The sequence below is a fragment of the Tauraco erythrolophus genome, chromosome 27 (assembly GCF_009769465.1).
Source record: "Tauraco erythrolophus isolate bTauEry1 chromosome 27, bTauEry1.pri, whole genome shotgun sequence".
NCBI lineage: Eukaryota > Metazoa > Chordata > Aves > Musophagiformes > Musophagidae > Tauraco > Tauraco erythrolophus.
Window position 1 is genome coordinate 2,187,790 of NC_141491.1, and position 17,234 is coordinate 2,205,023.

A 17,234-nucleotide genomic window follows, 5' to 3' on the forward strand; every position below is an offset into this window, starting at 1 on the left:
GGGGGGCAGACAGAGCCCTCCCTCCTCCCTGCCAGCTGCAAGCTCGTTCTGGCAGCACCCGCAGCCAAACGTGCAGGAACACCGACATCTCCCCTTGCCAGCAAAACCCCCCTGCTCCCCACCCGGCGCAGCCCTGCGCACTAGTTTTTAAGCTGTTACCTTGGCAGGGACCTTGCTCGGCGTGCTCCGGAAGAAAGAGGTTTTTGCTGTGAAAAAGCAATCCTCGAGGTCTTCATCCAAGCTGCAGTACCCGCTGCTCATGCTGCTGCCGATGGTCATCGAAGCTCAGCAGAGGCGAGAGGCCGAGCGTGCACGGAGCTCGCCGGGGGGCTCGGGGGGCCGGCGACCATCGGCGGTCCCCGCTCCGGTTCCCGTGCCGGCAGCGAGCCCGCTCTCACATCCTCGGCTCGCCGGCACTTTATCTGCAGTAGCTCCTTCTGCTCATCCTCCAGAGCCAGCGGAGCTATTTCTCTTTAACAGGCAGCCGTGCTGGGTAACCCTTCCCTCTCCTCCTCCACCCACCTCCCCGTGCAGCAGCGCTGGGGCAGCATGGAAGGGGCAGAGCTGTGAATTTGCTCCAGCTCTCGGCGCCCAGCTTCGCTCAGCGCCCGCCGCCTGCTCCCCCGGGCGCCCGCAGCATCACCTCCCCTTCCTGCGCTCGCCTCGCGCCGCACGGCCCTGCCACTTCCTCTTGCAAAACTTCTCACCCTGCCAGGGCCAAGGCGCTGGACTTGGCCCTGGGCACTGCCCAGCTCCCGGGTATCCCCTCGGCATCTCCTTTGCTGCCCAGGGCCATGGCAGGCTGGATTCTTGCTCCTTCCCCGTTCGCGCATCCTCGAGGGCTGCGCTGCACCTGCTGTCCTGGGGGAGCGAGGTCAGGCTGGACCGAGCCCGATCAAGGGCTGCTTGCAGAAACGTGCTGCCCAAAGGTGGTGGGGCCGGGGGGAGGCTGGCAAGGACGCGGCCTCAGACCCTCCTCGGGGGTGCTGAGAGCCCCTGGTCATCACTCTCCAGGACGCTGTGGGTGCCTCTCCGCTCTGCAGCTAATTTTAGAGCAGCGGGAGCGATTGCAGCAGCGCTGGCACCCAGCTGAGGCAGCTTCCATCGCAGCCCAGGAAAACACCGTTCAGCTCCTCGGCTCTGTTGGCAAGAAGCACTCGCTCCAGACCGACTAAAACACTGCGTTGGCCTCGGAAAGAGCCTCAGAGCAACAGCATCACCCCTGCTCCCCTCTCCCCACACAGCCTTGCGGAAACCTGGCCAGGCACAAACCCATCCCCAGAGCTGTCTCCTCCGTCCCCCTCTCCCCTGGACCCTCCAGAGCCACCACCCCCCTGCTAACACCCTGCATTTCACCCAGCAGCGTTTAAAGCAGCTGTGACCTTCCTCCTCGGTGAAGATCACAGGCGTTTCTGGAGAGCTGGGCAGGTGAAGGGCTCTGCTCCCCTGGGCTATCGCCCACCCTCGGCGGGGCTCTAGCACGGGTCCGTGCATCCATGAGGATGCTGCACATCCCGGCACAGGCTCTCCCCACCCACACTGGTGTGTATTCAGAAGCAGGTTGAAGGGACTAAAGAAAAGCCTGACACACCATGTTGAAAAGGACTCTGCTTAGGCAATGCAGTAGTAATGTACCTGCCAACAATTCTCCACCACACCTCAGCAAAGAAAGAGGGAACAAGGCCTGAAGGTATCGTGCCACCGAATAAATCCTATGTCTGCACGTCAATAAGTTCACGAGTATATGACCAGCCCATCCAAGAAAGAATAAACAAAGGGCAGGGCTCACTAGAGGTACTGGAAGGTTTCCATGCCTGGGGCCAGCCTGGATCTGGAAAGGAAGGACTGGAGAGAACCCAGATGTGACGGAGAGCAACGACATCGCAGGAGACGTTCACGTGAAGAGCACAGTAAGTTTAACACCAAAAGGAGGAATGCTTTTCCAGGCCACGCACGGCCAGATTTACAGACCTTGCCACGAGGTGTTGTGGCAGTGGATGTGCAAAGTCAGACCCGTCAGAAAGAGCTGCTGATGGCCATTAAAAACGACGGTTCGGACGCAGCCCCGAGGAGCCGCAGCAGCAGCGCACCATCCTCGCCCCAGTGTCTCTGGTCTCTCCTTCAACATCCACCACCCAAGCAGAGAGAAGGCATCGCCGTGCCCAGATGGCTCTTCTTACGTCAATTCCCTCACACCCTTTTCACAGCACAACTCTCACCTTCACTAAATGCTATTTTTTTCACCAAGCCAGCAAGCAGGGACGTGGCAGCAGCGTTGGCTCTACTCCGCAGCTGGACTATCTGCAGCAGGACCATCAGCAAACCACCCCTGTGAGACACAGCTATCACTCACTTCTTCAGGGCTCCTTCGACTGGTCCAAAAGGGCTCTGAGATCTTCGCACAAGCTACCATCCACACGTGGAAACCTCCTCCCCTCTTGATGGGTTGCAGATGGTGTTTCATACCCTTCCATCTGTATCCGTTAGCTGAAGGACTTACATCACTTTGATAGCTCTGTACCCACAGCCAGCAGCATCCCCTGAATACAAACCAGGATGTCAACGTAAAGACCAGCAGGAGGACGCAACATCTGCATCTCAAAGAGGAAGGCAAGAATCCAAAAGGCTGTTTACAAAGCAACTTGAAATGTTGCAAACAAATAAGCTATCCTCTTAGCAGCATGAGTACTTCTGCAGTGGCACAAACCTTCTCAGCTTCACTCGGCTATATTTAGAAGAGAAAAAGGCTTAAATCGAGCATGTGCAACACAAGCAGAAAGCGAGCGTTGGGCTGATGGATGGCACAGGCGTCGAGTCTTCACCGAAGCCTCAGCCCTGGGCATTTCACAGCGGGCACAGGGTGCAGCCAGCTCTGCAGTGCCCCATGCAAAGCTGGATGCACTCCCACTGCTTTGATCCAACAGCTTCTCCAAGGACCCCTCGCTTTTCCATTGCGGTCCACCTGCTTGGGTGATCAGCTCCATAAAAAAAAACAACTAAAGGAAAAAAACCCTTATTACCAACAGGTAATATTAACCCATTGGTTCAGCAGCAGCTCCAGGTAACGCTACCTGCGCAACAGCCCCCAGAGAACCCATCCACCAGCTCTGCTAAAACCAGGGGCCAAACTCCTGGTGCTGCCGAGACCAGCCAAGGCCTTTGCCAGCTTCAGCGGGGTCCGGAGGCTAATCTGGGACCCAAACGTAACGTGCTCTTAAGTACTTTGCTGGATCAAAGCCCAAATTATTAATGCCTGGTATTACATGGCAGCAGTACTTAACTAGGTGACATTAAAGCAGCTATTTCTCTGATGCTTTGAGTTTGCTTACATTTGATAATACCATTTAATGACTTCCAACTATGCCAGCTATTAATTTAAGTTTCTTATGTTTTCAATCCCCCTTTTCCCTCCAGTGTATTCAGGCAGTCTGTGAGTCTCTGGAATATGGACACTGTTTTCCTTCCATTCTTCTTTTGAGCAGCAAAATCCGCTTGGCCAACAGAAACACACCAGAAACGTGGCTGTGTACTCAGCTTTATGGGCTCAGATCAAGTAAACTTGAAGATTATTTTTCCCTGATTATCCAGTATCCACAAACGAGAATGCAGCTTTATTGCAGTGATTCACCCTCGTTCACCCTCAGACCAGTCCACGCAGCTCCCGAGCCTCCCCCCCCCCCAGTAACGAGCCCCCGGACAGCGCTTTGCTGTGTGGAGGGTCCAGAGGTGCGACCCCCGACCAGGACCTCAGGATGGGTTTATGGATTTCTCTTTGCTGCTGTAATGGGAGAGACTTTTGTTTCCTTGGCACAGAACGCCTCTCCCTGCCCAGATCACACCAGGGACATGTCAGAGTGATGGATTGCCACGAAGCGCTGCCTCCATGCTTATTGTTACAACCATCAATAACCCCCAGCTGCTGTTATCACCCTGAAGAAGAAACAACCCTTTCTAATTTCTCTAAAATCAAGCTTTTCTCGTGCTGCTGGGGGAAGCCCAACAACATCTGAAGGAGATGTCAACACACACGTCTGGCTTCACATCCTTACTCAAATACGTCAGGCTCAGTGGAGAATCCATTCCAAGTCCTTTTGTAAGGTGTAACTCATAAATCTCATCTCACTTCAGGTTCCCTCCTGACCATTTTTTTCCAAGCAGCAATTACCCAGTATTTTCTTCCCAAGGATCACGAGCACAACAAATGCTTCAGAGCCCAAAACAGGAGCTCCTGGCTCTGGAGACCTTGCACAGCAATGCACAGACGACAACCAAACCCCATCACCAGCTCCTCGACCGCCCAACAGAAACCCCACGTCTTTGAAAAAGCGCACGTTCCCATGTCCAGTTTTTCACAAGTCCATCAAAGTCCTCCACAAAGAGGAACATAAACACACGGCTGTAACGAAGGAGAGAACACAGTTTTTAAAAAGCATATAGAGACTGAAAAGGCTCCGTGCCTGTCAAATCCCCGTCAGACGCGTTTCTAAGCAATGTTTTAAGCTTCCAGCACTAAGTATCTTACATCACATCTTGCGTGGCATCGTCCAGTCTCACCGAGCCCCATCATGTGCTGCAGCCTGTCCCAGCAGATACCCACGCCGGCTCACAGACCACTGCTGGCATCTCAGACACCACGGGACCCTCAGGGGGATTAAGCAAAGAGCTAAGCCTTCCGGAGTGGCCCCGGGGATTACTGCACATCCCTAACACAGATAGAAGAGTCTCGATCCCCTGGGAATACTGAAACTCTTAAATCAAGGCTATTAAGCAGGAGCTCCTTTCAAAACCCATGCTCGTGCTCTGCAAAGATGCAGGAGAAATGCACCTTTGCTGCTCCTTTTCCACTTTGCACCCGGTGCTGGGACACAATTTAATGCCAATATCAACCCTTCCCTTGCAAAGGCCCCTGGACACGGCCGAGCTGCAGTGCTGGGGCTGACATTCCCGGTGGGCTCCACTCTGCTCCAGCCAGCCCGGCCGACAGCAACGTTTTAAACACAAGAAAGCCCCACACACACATTTGCAGTGAGGGGGATGCCCATGTGCATGACCTCCATCGCGCCAGATGGCACCCGCCCCGGCACGGCACACAGGCGAGATGTACACAGTCTATAGGCAACCGACCGGTGCGCGCGGGCTGGGGCTGTGGCCCGATGGGCTGACAGCCCTGACAAGACCCATCCCTCATAAAACCCTTCGGGAGCAAGAATTCAGGTCTCTGAAGGAGATGCGATCGGTGACCATGAGGCTGGCACCCCCCGCGCAGCCCCCTCCCCGGCGTACCTGGCTGCAGGGCGGCAGCAGGGTGCTCTCCGGCGAGAGCTGGCTCTGGCTCGGCCGGCGGCAATCCAGCTGGATGAGGCTGCGGCATTCCTGGTGGCACGTGTATCTGCAGTCTGCGTGGGGAGAAAGGAGAGAGTGAGGCACCCGAGACCCGCAGCCGGCTGTCGAGGAGCCGTGGGGGAACCCCGGGCAGGGATCGGACTCCTGCTGCAGGGAGGTGGATGCTCGCGGGCACCAGCACGGCCAGAGATGCCAGCCAGGCACGTGTCTCCGTTCGGGCACACTCCTGCAGACAGGGAGAGGCACTGGAATACCTTGTCCAGAGCAAAAATTGCTCCCACGCACTCTCCCTGGGGAAACCTGTGTTTCTTCTGCCTTGTGTCCCACTGCCCTTCCCCAATCTGCTGGCACCTTAATATACGAAGCAAAGAGCATGCTCAAGTCCCTCCAAAGCACAGGGGACACTGCTCCCCAGCCATGCTCCTTGGAGATGGCACCTGCAACAAAAGCCTGGCCACGTCACGAGGAAAGGATGCTTCATCTTCCAACACCGGGAGGGAAAACACTCCTTTGTATTAGGCAGAAGTCAAACTATTCAAGGTCACTAAACACGAACGCTTCGAGGGCCAGTTACAGTGACCAAGGTCATGGATCAACCCTCAGACTGCCAAAAACACACCCCTGGAGTGGGTCCGGACACGTCCCGGGCCCCGGCGAAGGCTGTGCCCTCCCATCCCCGGCGCACACTGCCAGGTGCAGTAAGGCACTTACGTAGCGTGTTTTCTTTGGGTGCTGACCCGTCCTGCTGCAAGACATTAACCAGTTCAAGGTAGGAATGGCACTGGCGGCTCTGCAGCGCTCAGGTTTAACCTCCTCAGGCTCAGGGTCCCGCTGGCCCACAGCCCACGGCTGCTGAGGGGCAGCGGTTGGCACCGCCAGCTCCATCTACCAGACACAACCGTTATGGCATCCGTGGCTGTCGCTCCCCCAGCCCTTTCCCTCAAAGCCCTGACTTCCCCATACCCTCCTGGCTGCAGCGAACAACCTCCTTCCACTTTAATGGCCCTTCCGATCCTTTTAATTTTTAACTGTCGTACAAACAGCATTAAATTTACTTTTTAAAGTGCCCAAAATTCCAGAGCGGTCACCGACCTGAAAAAAAAAAAATAAATCCTAAAACCAAAGTGAGAGAGTTCATTTAACAGAAGGTGACGGGACCGAGTGCCTGGCCCCGCACCAGCCCTGCCACCCAGCTCCGAGCCTGCGAGCTTCTTTTTGAAATACTCTTCTTTTTTCTATTCTTTCTTTTTCTTTTTACGGTCATTGGTTTTGAATATCTGAGGCTTGCAGGAAAGCAAAGGAATATCCCACGTTTGCTCTGGAAGCAGCGATTTCTGAACGCTCACGCACGGGAATGCCTGAGAATGAATGAGCAGCTGAACTGCTGCTGGGAGCTGGTGCCTGAGGGGGGAAAACATCAATCTCCAGGGGAAAGAGGGAAATCATTTATCATTCATTTGGCACGAGCTGTCTATCATTCTCCTATTCCAAGTCAGTTGTCTCAAGTAAGCCTGGGGGAAAGCAGGGAGCCTTGCTTTTTTAATTTTTTTTAATTAGAGATGAGCTGCACAGTTACATGGTAATTTAATGCATGACCTTTTGAGCAACTGGAACAGCCTTTTAATGGGGGACATTAGCCAAGTCTTTGCTGGAGGTGCCAATTTGAGGACGCTCCCGCTGCAGGTTCACCCGAGCATCTGGCACCAGCAGAGTCCCATCTGCACGGTTGGTCCAGGATTTTCAGATCTGGGCGCTGCCTCCTGCTCCCCGACCGCAGCCCGCCGGGGTGGGACGGCTCGAGCATCTCGGGCGAAGGAGGTGCGTGGTGAGAGCTCTGAAACACGTAACACGGACCACAGAAACGACAGTTCCCAAACACACCTTCGAATCAGCCCCATTATGGCCAGGCATTTCTTTACGGGATTAAAGTATGACACCTCCTTAGTCACCGTCACCTATTAACAGACCTAATCACTCAGCATCCGGCAGGGAACACTAATTTTAGAAACCCAGCACAGCTTTAGGAAGCAGCCACGTGACAGGCTTGCCAAGAGGAGCAGGATGCCTCTGCTTACGCTTTAAGATAATTTCCATTTGAGCCAAACAAAGCGATGCTTGGAAATGTAGTTTCTTTCAAAAAAAAAAAAAAGAGTCAGATCATGATACTGTGAAAAACTTCAGTGGCTGAAAGGAATTTCCCTTTCTCCACAGATAAAGTTTTCCAGGAGGATCAAGCTGGATAGAGTAAAACAATCCAACACAGATGCCCATCTAGGTGCCTAAATATAGGACTGCACTCATCCTGCCTACCCCCATCCTCCCACTCCCACCTCCCCAACACCGCAGACGCGATGGAACATCTTTTGATCCAACTCTAACGTGAGCCCCAGATCCGTATGCTGGGGTGACAAAAGGAGAAGGCTCAGGTCCGTGGCAGAGCGGCCAGATCCTGACCCCAGCAATGACAGGGGCTCCAAGAACCTGTTCCCAGCCAGGATTTCACCTAAAGAAAAACCTCCTGCAACCCCAAAGCAACACCGCATGGGAGACCAGATACGGTTAACCCCAAAATTAGGATGGAAAGGGTCTAAAGCGACCCAATGCCTCCCCTGTGATGCTCTTAAACTCTGAGTTCTGGTCAAAGTTTGTGGTTGCTGCAGCAGTGCCAGGTGACTGCTCTGCCCCTGGCACAGCGGCACCACGGGACTGCAGAGAAGCGCTGTTGAGAGGGCACGCTTCACACAAGCTACAAAAAAAAAAACCCTGTGTGACGTTAAAATCAATCATGAAATTGCAGGAGGTATCTAAAAGCTCCAGTTCCTGGTTTGTTAAGGATCCTGCTGTTCACTTAAAAAAAAAAAAAAGGCAAATCAGAAATGCTCCCAACATCAGCAAAGTTAAGGAAAACCTCTGAAGCACAACCCAGCTGCCATGGGAAGGCTCAGAGCCAGCCAAGAAAGAAAAATAAAACCTCATGAGTTTTGAAACTGTTGAGAGACCCTGCAGGTGTCTGGGCACTGGAAGGGGACAGTGTTGAAGAACGGAGGTTTCTTCTGTTTGCCTTCGAGCTCTGAAACCCTTCTGTGAAACCCTTCCTCCAGCTCGGGCACCCCTTGGAGAGCGGGCTACGCCTGAGGTTTGGCTTTGCACGCTGTGCTGCTGGAGCCGTGGGCTCAGCGCCTCTGCCCTCGCTTGGAGCAGATGCCCGACGTCACCGGGGGTAACCTCGGGGACAGCTGCAGGATGTGGCCCTGTGGTGTGACGAGCACCGGTGGGCATCTCCCGCCGCGACGGACGGGGCAGGACGCGTGGCATCGCCACCAGCTCCAGCATTCGCCGAGCAAACGCAGGGAAGGGGCTTCAGTTTTCCTGCGAAGCACCTTCTGACATCCCCCGCGACAACGATCCAGCCCCAGCTCTGCCTCAAGTCTGCAGCTCCGTCACCGGAGGTCTCAGCGGTTTTAGGTCTAAATCAGATGGTTTGGGTTTAATTCATTTGTGAAGCCAGGTGAAACCCATGAGTGGTTTTCTGCTTGTTCAGAGCAGCAGCGGGTTGTCACCCCCTGGTGACAGCCACCCCTCTGAGATGTCCCTGTGCCATTGCACGGTCCTGGGGGCGAACCCAGCTGCCAGGACGATGTTTTTGAGGGGTTATTTACTAAAAGGCAAATTTTCCTTGCGAGTGGCAAGTGGGGCAGCACCGATGCCCTGCGCTGTGCCCTGCCACAGCGATCCCACAGTAGTGGGGCTGCAGAAGGAGCCGGAGCAGAAGGTGAAGTCACCGACACGGTGGCAGGAGAGCGTGCCAGCCCAGTGCCAGCCCCACAGGAGCCCGCAGGGCCACGCATGGCCAGCAGTGCTCGGCAGCACAGCACCGCAGGAACCCCCTGACACCCGTTAGCAGCAGCAATCCCGCACGCAGCAGCCGCCAGCAAACGCGCCCAAACACACCGATTTCCACCACCACCTACCTCCGACCAGCAAGACCTCCCTGCTCGGCCTCCGCAGCAGCCGGAGTCCCTCCGACCAAGACTTTGACTTGGGAAAATGCCGGAATATTTTGCGAATTCTCTTTGTCACAAGCCCAAAGCAAGCGGCTGCCCCCGCTTTCCCGTCCATCATCATCCCCACGAGAGGCCGACGGCTCCCCGGGCCCGCAGAGCCGGGCCGGCAGCTCTTCAACGCCGAACGCCGCTGGGATGCAGCGTGCATCGGTGCGACTTACGTCTGCTCCCACGAGAGGCCTTTCCTTTCCTCCCGCAGAGATAACACATCAACACTGTCCATTCACAATCTGCTGCCATTTGGTGGGTTTTTTTTTTGGGTTTTTTTTTTTTTTTTTTGAGCAACGAGGAGACACGCAGCTCAGAGCTTGTGCATCTCTGGGCTGGTCCTGTTAGCCATGGAAAACTTTCTATTTCTGGGGCTTTTTGCTTGATAAGATAAAGCAACCAAACGGAAGAGATTAGAGAGAGAAAGCGCAGGACCCAGCCGTGCACTGGGAGGGCTCTTTCCAATAGCCCCTCTTCACTTTGCTGCTTTTCCCCGGCAGTCTTCTGAAGTTTAAGGAAAAAAGGTCCCCAATGTTTAAGCAAAGGTTAAATTAAAGGAATGCACTGAGATTAACTATATTTGTAATATTGATTTAAACTCCGCACAGAGTCAGCTAGGTTTTTAGATCAACACCACAGTTCCTTCACAGCATCTATCAAACTATACCAGGTGTCGAACGATGGGGTGGGACATAAACATCAGTTTAACAGCAGCTTGAGATCTGCTGCTTTGTACCCACTACATCATGACTGTCCCCTCGGTTCATCTGCCCTCTTACAAACACACCAGGTTTCCAGCACCCTGCACAACACATTCTTGTTTTTACACAGGGAGTAGCCAAGACGAAATTCAACTAATCCTAAAAATCACACCAAGCAGCATAAGCAATGAGTTAAACAACACAGGGGACTTTCTTACTCACCCCTCACTGTGCCAACACCTGGACAGCATCCCTGCAGCTACACGCATCCCCACTTCCCACACCACAACCAGCAAACTCAACTAAACCAACAGGACCAGGGATGAAGGGTGGAAAGAAAAGGGCCAGCCCAAAAACTAACCTGTACACTGAGAGCTGGAGCCTTGGCTGGTACCTCTCTCCATAAATCCTGCCCAAGGATCCAGACTGGATTGCAGCAAGAAACATGACCCTGAAGACCTAAGCTGCTCCACGAGCCCCAGCAGCCTAGCACAGGGCTCTGGGCAGGTCACTGTTTCTCCATCTCCCCCAGGTAAGAGAACGCCCTGCCCCAGGGTGCCTCGGCAGGCAGGATGCACCCCAGCACTCCATCCCGTCCTCATCTGACCTCAGCAGCACCCGCCTGGCAAGTGCCATCCCAACCTGCCCGAGTCACCTGCGAGCAGGAGAAGCCACAGGAATCTGTCTGGACCAGCCAAATGGGACAGAAATGCAAAGTACTGTGGGCCTTATGAACTGTTAGCAATTATTATTTACAGTGGCAAGACCAGAGACACGACAGAGCGTGGGAGGACGCGTCGGAATTAGAGAACGTGAAAAACCACCGTCTGCCAGACAGCACCAGTGGCACAAGCAGAGCCTCATCCCGGCGAGGCTGGGCTGTGCTTCTTAAGAGCGTCCACACCTATGAAAGAATTCCTTATCTTAAGCAAACCTCTCCTTGAGAACCAGTAATATTAGAACTGTAGTTTGCTCTACAAACTAGAAGGAGAAATGGTGTGTGTTTAACCAACTTCCTCCTTGAGGAAACAGGTCCTGATTCAGCACAGCACTTGAACGCCGAATTAACTGCTCTGAGAGATAAGGGTGGCTTCAGACCAGAGGCATAAACCCAGACGCACACCAAAGTGCTTTACTGAACTGGCTCCATGTCACAAGATCTACAGATCAAAATCTGACTTCAGGTACAGCCGCATTTGTCACCAAGATCATCAGGTGTTGGCCGTGCTCCGAGGTTCTCCTTGAGGCACTGCCTCTCAGCCGCCTTCCCAGCAGGAAAGCACAGAGAGCTGGAGTGATTTTCTTGCAAAGAAGCACTTCAGCCAACAAAGTCCTATTCTGGGTGACACTGTAGGGGTGACACCATGATCATCAGAGCTGAGACCCACCACGCTAAGCTGGGAGGGCATCCAGTTCCAGCGGCCAGCGGCTCTGCTGAGACCACAGCTCCCGCAAACAAACAAACAACTGTTCATGGTCACTCCCTGGGCCATAGATGCATCCGGCTTAACCCACCTGGGCCACAGGAACCACTCCATGGGACTTCAACACCACAACCCAGGCAATACGTGGGTGGTAAATCGTGTCCCACACCCAGGTCAGGCTCTCACACAATTTTTCTGCCTCAAGCCACAAGATTCCTGGTCACCAGTGACGGACCCACCCCGCACAGCACGGAACGACCCTGAGTCACCAGCATGATGCTGCCAGGAAAAAAAAAAAAAATGCAACTGCATTCCTGAGACTGCACCAACAGAGGTTCGGAGAGCCAGGGAAGCACTCGAGCCATCGGCCAAAGCTGACCCATCGCTGCCCTGCCTGTGTGACACTCCCACCACCACCCACCCGAACCCTTCCCACCGGGAAGCTGCTCCAGCACAGAGCTCAGCCTGGTTTCTCTGCCAAATAAAGCACGCCGATGGCTCTGAAGCTGCATTAGTCACCGTCGCATTCAAACGCCTGCACTCCACCCCACCAGAACAAACATCAAAAAAAAAAACCAGCAAAGATGCACCTCTGCAACCTGCCCGTCCAGCCTCCTCCTCCCCAGCAGCAGCAGCCTCTTCTGTCGGGGAAACGCTGCCGGCAGCAGGACACATTTACAGCCCCTCTCCCTCAGTGAGAATTTGTAATGTTCACTCAGGCTACAAAAGATGCCAGCAGCACAAAGCCACGTCCATCAGCTCAGGAGATAACCAAGGCACAGCATATAAGGACACAGACACTCCTCATGCCCAGCTGCATCCACGTTGAGACTAAAGACAGGTATTTTTAACACATGCCAGCAGGATGGCCCTGCGTTGGTCGCTGCTGAGCTCCCACCTTTCCATGCCGAGGCGTTGATGCCAACAGGAGCAGCACATTTGATGTCTGTCACGCACGGGACAGACCTAGAGGGTCCCAATAAAGGCAGGGAAAAGGCTCCCGACATCTCAGACAACATCTGTATCAGCCCCAGACGCAGCATCCGTGGGTAGGACTTGAGCTAAAACCTCTGTAAGAGCCTGTCTGCCATCTCCAAAGTGCTCTGGAGCCACAAGACCGGCTCAGGACAGTCTACACCCACCAAATGCTCAAGGAAAGACACCCAAGGGGATAATTTTCTTGATTCTGGGACTTGTCAGGTCTCTGCTCCTATCCCTTCCACCCAGACCTCCGGGAAGGAAGAGGAACCACAGTGCATGCATCCCACGTTAGTCTTGGAAAGACAGCTCCATGCCACTTGAGAATGGGAAATGGAGCCGAGGGGATTTCAGCACGTCGCTGGGTGGCATAAAAACCAGGCAGCCAAAACCCCTGGTCACTCAGGCTCGGGGCTGGCTCCCACCACCCCTGCGCAATCCCGGTTCCCAATGTCCCAGCCGGCGTTTCCCCTCTCGCTGGGGCCAGGCACCATCCCACGCGGGACACCGTGCCCACAGCACGGACAGGAAGGGACACAGACCATTCGGGGAGGGAGGAGGAATAAATACCACTTTCACATTTTACTGAAGACAACGAGATCTGATGTAAATAAAAATAGGCCAGAACTGTACAAACAAAAACCTGAGTATCCGCAGGCTGCAAGTCAAACGTAAACAAGCAGCAACTCTGCATCAGAGGAAAAGAAATATTCACCAAGGGAGGACAGCACACCCCATCTGCAGCTCTCGGGCATTTTTAAAAGGATACACTATTGGGATGACAGGGAATGCAAATGATGTTATGAGCATCTCCACTGAAGTTTCCCTTCCCCCTGCGCCTGGTTGTTTGGGGAATTTTAGAGGCAGAACTACTCCCACAGTCTAAACAATTCTCCTCGGAAATGAAAAGGGAAATGGTTATTTAACGTTTGTTTCAATATAACTGTGGAAAACATCCCATTGGAGAAGTCCCTCAAACCAACTATTTATAGTATTTGCAACACCACGAGATTCTGTGAATTATTACTTTAGATCAGGATTTCAAAACACAGCCCGTACGTCACCTCGCATGCGAGCCCCGTGGCAGCTCTGCAGGACGCCTGGTGAAAGGCGAGAGCCCCGAAAAAGCCCGTTTTGCTTCAAATAAACCCACGCTGTTTCTTGAAGCACGTTCATTCACACGTTTGCTCCAACGTGCCAGGCACAGCTGAGCTGCCCGCCCAGGGAATACACTGGCCCTTACCAGGTTTTGAGGGAGTTAACCAGGAGCAGCGGGCAGAAAGCAAAGGTACACACCGGAAAACATTGACATCACACTTTCAAACGACACACCAAATCCCCCAGCCCTGGCATATTCCTGTGTCACGTTGTGCTGGCCACGTGGAGACGGCCGGGTTGTGTTTAATTAACAGCAGTCAGTGCTAAAACCTTAATGCGATGCAGCAGGGCCATATGGTGCCACTGTCTCTCCCAGTTGCCCTTCGTTTCCAAACGGCACCAGGAGGCACGTTGTAAGAGCCCCGCTCACACTGCGCTATGCAAATCACTGCGAGAAACATTTAATTGATTCATAATCTAAGCAAAGCCAAGCGTAAGAACCAGAATGGGCTGAGCGAGGGACTAATTGCCCAGGTGAGGCTGGCATTACAGCACGTGCCTGGCATAACCCCCTAAACAAACCGAGCAATGAAGCCTCCTCTGGAGCTGCCAGCTGGGTGGAACACAGCTCATTCCCTCACCCCCAATAACCACCAGCACCAACTACCTGCCCTCCACACCAATGCTGAGGGCACCCTCGCCCCACAGGCTCCTGCATGGGTATGAGCAGTCTTGTGGGCACAAGCCCATGGTGAATGGCATCGGCATTATCACCTTCTGCCAAAAATCAAGAGGCTCAGCTGACCCCAGCCAGCAAATCTTGGACTCACCCAAGCCCACGCACAGCTCTACAGCTGCATCCGAAAAGATGCGTTGCCACCCAGCCTGCAGCAGGAGACGTGCTGATGGATCGAGCTGGACAGGAGCAGCTTCACCCTCAGCACCAGCGCAGCACACGCTGCTACCAAGTTATCTGTGACACAGGTTGGCTCAAACCTCCTCTGCCCCGACATGCCACGGCCTCCTCACCTCCCCACCCGCACCACTGCAGCTGCAGCCACTAACGGGGATCCCACCTTTCCAAGGACCACGCAAACACCCTGTGGCCCGAGAGCAGCACCCCAGGGACACGGGACACAGAGCGTGTGCCGCTGCATGGCCTTGGCTGGGTCACCTCGTTTGGCCCCTCTGTGTCCCCTCCCACACGACGGAAAGATTAATCTCTTACAAAACATAAGCACGAATACAGCATGTGTCTGACATGAGGAAGACACATCTTAGTGAATCTCACTGGTATGAGCGCTCTTACCCAAGAAGTTTGGCCAAAGCAAGGTGTCTGACAAATTTACTATCTCCAGAGGAATTTACACCTCGCTGTAAAGCTTTACAAACATGAATCCTTCCTGCTCGCCGAGATCTGCCGCCCAGCGCTAGTGCCAACCCCTTCACAACCCTGCCGATTAGCTGACAATCTCCTCCTTCCTGGAAAAAGCTTCATTTCCCAAATCCGCCCGGCAGCACCTCACCGCACCCGGCCCCAACGTCCCGCCCCGGAGACTTGCGAGGAGACCCCGGCCAGGTCCCTTCCTCCATCCAGCTCCCGGAGCACAGCACCGCGGGCTGCCGGGGAGACCCCCCCCCCGCCCCCCCGGGAAGTCCGGCGCGGTGCGGACCCCTTCCCGCAAGCCCGGCAGGTCCCCGCAGCGAGGTCTGAGGGTCCCAGCCGGGGCGAAGGGGAGGGAGAGGGTCCGGCGCGGCCGCTGCGGGAGGAAGAGCTCAGGCAGAGCGCGGGTGCGGGACGGCAGCGGCGGGCAAGGCGGCAGTGCAGGATGAAGCTCCCGGGCAGGGCAGGGATGCGGGAAGGGCAGGGATGCGGGCAGGGCAGGGATGCGGGCAGGGCAGGGATGCGGGAAGGGCAGGGATGCGGGAAGCACTCACAGTCGCAGCGCAGGGCGCGCTCCCGCACCGCCTCTCCGCACAGGTCGCACCAGCCGCGGCGCGGGGGCCGCGGGGCGAAGCGGTGACCGCGGCCGCGCTCCGCCGGTTCCCGCGGCGCCGCGAAGATGCTCCGCACGTCGGGCAGCAGCCGCGGGGCTCCGCCGCGCCGCCGCAGCCGCCGAGCTGCCCTGGCCCCGCCGGGGCTCCCCGGGGACCGGCCGCCCATCGGCTCGGGGGGCACGAGAGGGCTGCCCGGGCCGGGCGCCCACCGGCGCATAGAGCCAGGCGCGGAGGGCGGCAGCGGGCGGGGGCACGGCCCCACAACCGGCGACGCCATGGGCTCGGAGCGCCGGGCGGGCGTGGGGCAGCGCAGGCGCCTTGGACCGGCCCGGGGGGAGGAGACACGGCGGGGGGGGGGCGGGGGAATAAGGACCGGGACTGGCCCTCTGGGTGACCCCTCCCGTGGAGATACCCCTAGAGGAGCGACCCTCGGGTTCCCTCCCCTCGGAACCCATCACCGTTGGACCCCCTGCGTGCCATCCTTCCTCGTGGAAACTCTCCTCCCCGTGGGATTCCCCTCCCTGCGCTTGGGATCTCCCCGCAATACCCTCCCCCGTGGGAATTCCCCCCCACACCATGGAACCTGTCCCCACGGGACCCGGGCTGCCCCGGGGAGCGCGTACATCACCCGCCCCCCCCCGCCCCGGTGCGTAGCCGGGGGCTTTCTCCAGCATCCGCTGCTCGAGAGCAGCCACATCCCGCCCCGTGCCCCGGGCTTTGCCCCCACGGGAGCAGTCAGATCACCTGTGGGGCACGATGCTGGTGCAAACCCTCCCCTGGCACCACGCGTGTGCGTGGACCAGGCTGTAAGGGCAGCAAAGTGCCTTTCCCCCAATGGCAGCAGGGCTCCGGAGCGACGCTATGGGCTGTGAGCCAAAGCAATTATCTCTCCCAGATGAGGCTCCCGTGGCTGTGGGAAAAGAAAAAGGGAAAATATTATGGCCGAATTTTGAAGTGGCTCCAGCGCTACAGCTCCAAGGACACCCGTGCCAGGCTAGCCGGCTTGCAAACCTCTCCCCTGGGCAAAGGAGGCTTTGGGGGTGCATGAATTGGGTGGCTGGACCAGGTGCTGCTCAGTCCTCTGCCACTGCAACAGTCTGATTCCTGAGTGACTCCCTCCTCCTTTGAACACAAGGACTGGATATCGCACACCATGTGAAGGACCCCCATCACCCTAACACCTGGCTTAGAGGCACAAAATGAGCTACTGCCCTTTTCCCTGATCCCAATGGAGCCTGGCACACAGGGGGTGACATGGTCACCCCAAGCGATGCAGGGCAGCAGCCGCAGGGCAGCTGGCTGGCCTGGCATTGCCCAGGCTTCAGGCTACCCATCCAGCTCAGACCATCCCTCCCTGCTGCTCTCAGTCATCCTGGTTTGAAACACATAACTCGGACAGAATTGCTCCTGAATTTATTTGTGAGAGTGTGAGGTTTGTCAGAGTGAGTGCAGCCCTGGGCTGTGTCAATCCTGGCGTCTGGGCTCATGGGAAGCTGAATTTGACATCTCCCATGAATTCTTGAGGACAGGATAAGACAAGGATATCTAAATCCTTTTCAAAGATTTTAGTATGAAGCATGGATTAAAACGCTGGCTGGGCTTTACAAAAGACTAGTGCCATAAGCAGTCACTAATAAGAG

The 17,234-nt window shown here is 55.6% G+C and overlaps 1 protein-coding gene across 2 annotated transcripts in view; it reads right to left on the reverse strand.

The window, feature by feature from the left end:
* The window catches only part of RASSF5 (Ras association domain family member 5), a 28,867-nt gene extending 12,996 nt beyond the window's left edge, over positions 1–15,871 (reverse strand). The window contains exons 1-2 of one of the 2 annotated variants that reach the window (XM_086627264.1): positions 15,535–15,871; positions 5,284–5,396 (exon numbers count right to left, since the gene is read on the reverse strand). In XM_086627264.1, coding sequence (XP_086483390.1) covers positions 5,284–5,396; positions 15,535–15,871 — 450 coding nt within the window. Of the gene's footprint in view, positions 1–159; positions 280–5,283; positions 5,397–15,534 lie in introns of those variants that run through there. The other variant, XM_009979145.2, reaches the window with a different exon arrangement.
* Positions 15,872–17,234: the final 1,363 nt, after the last annotated feature.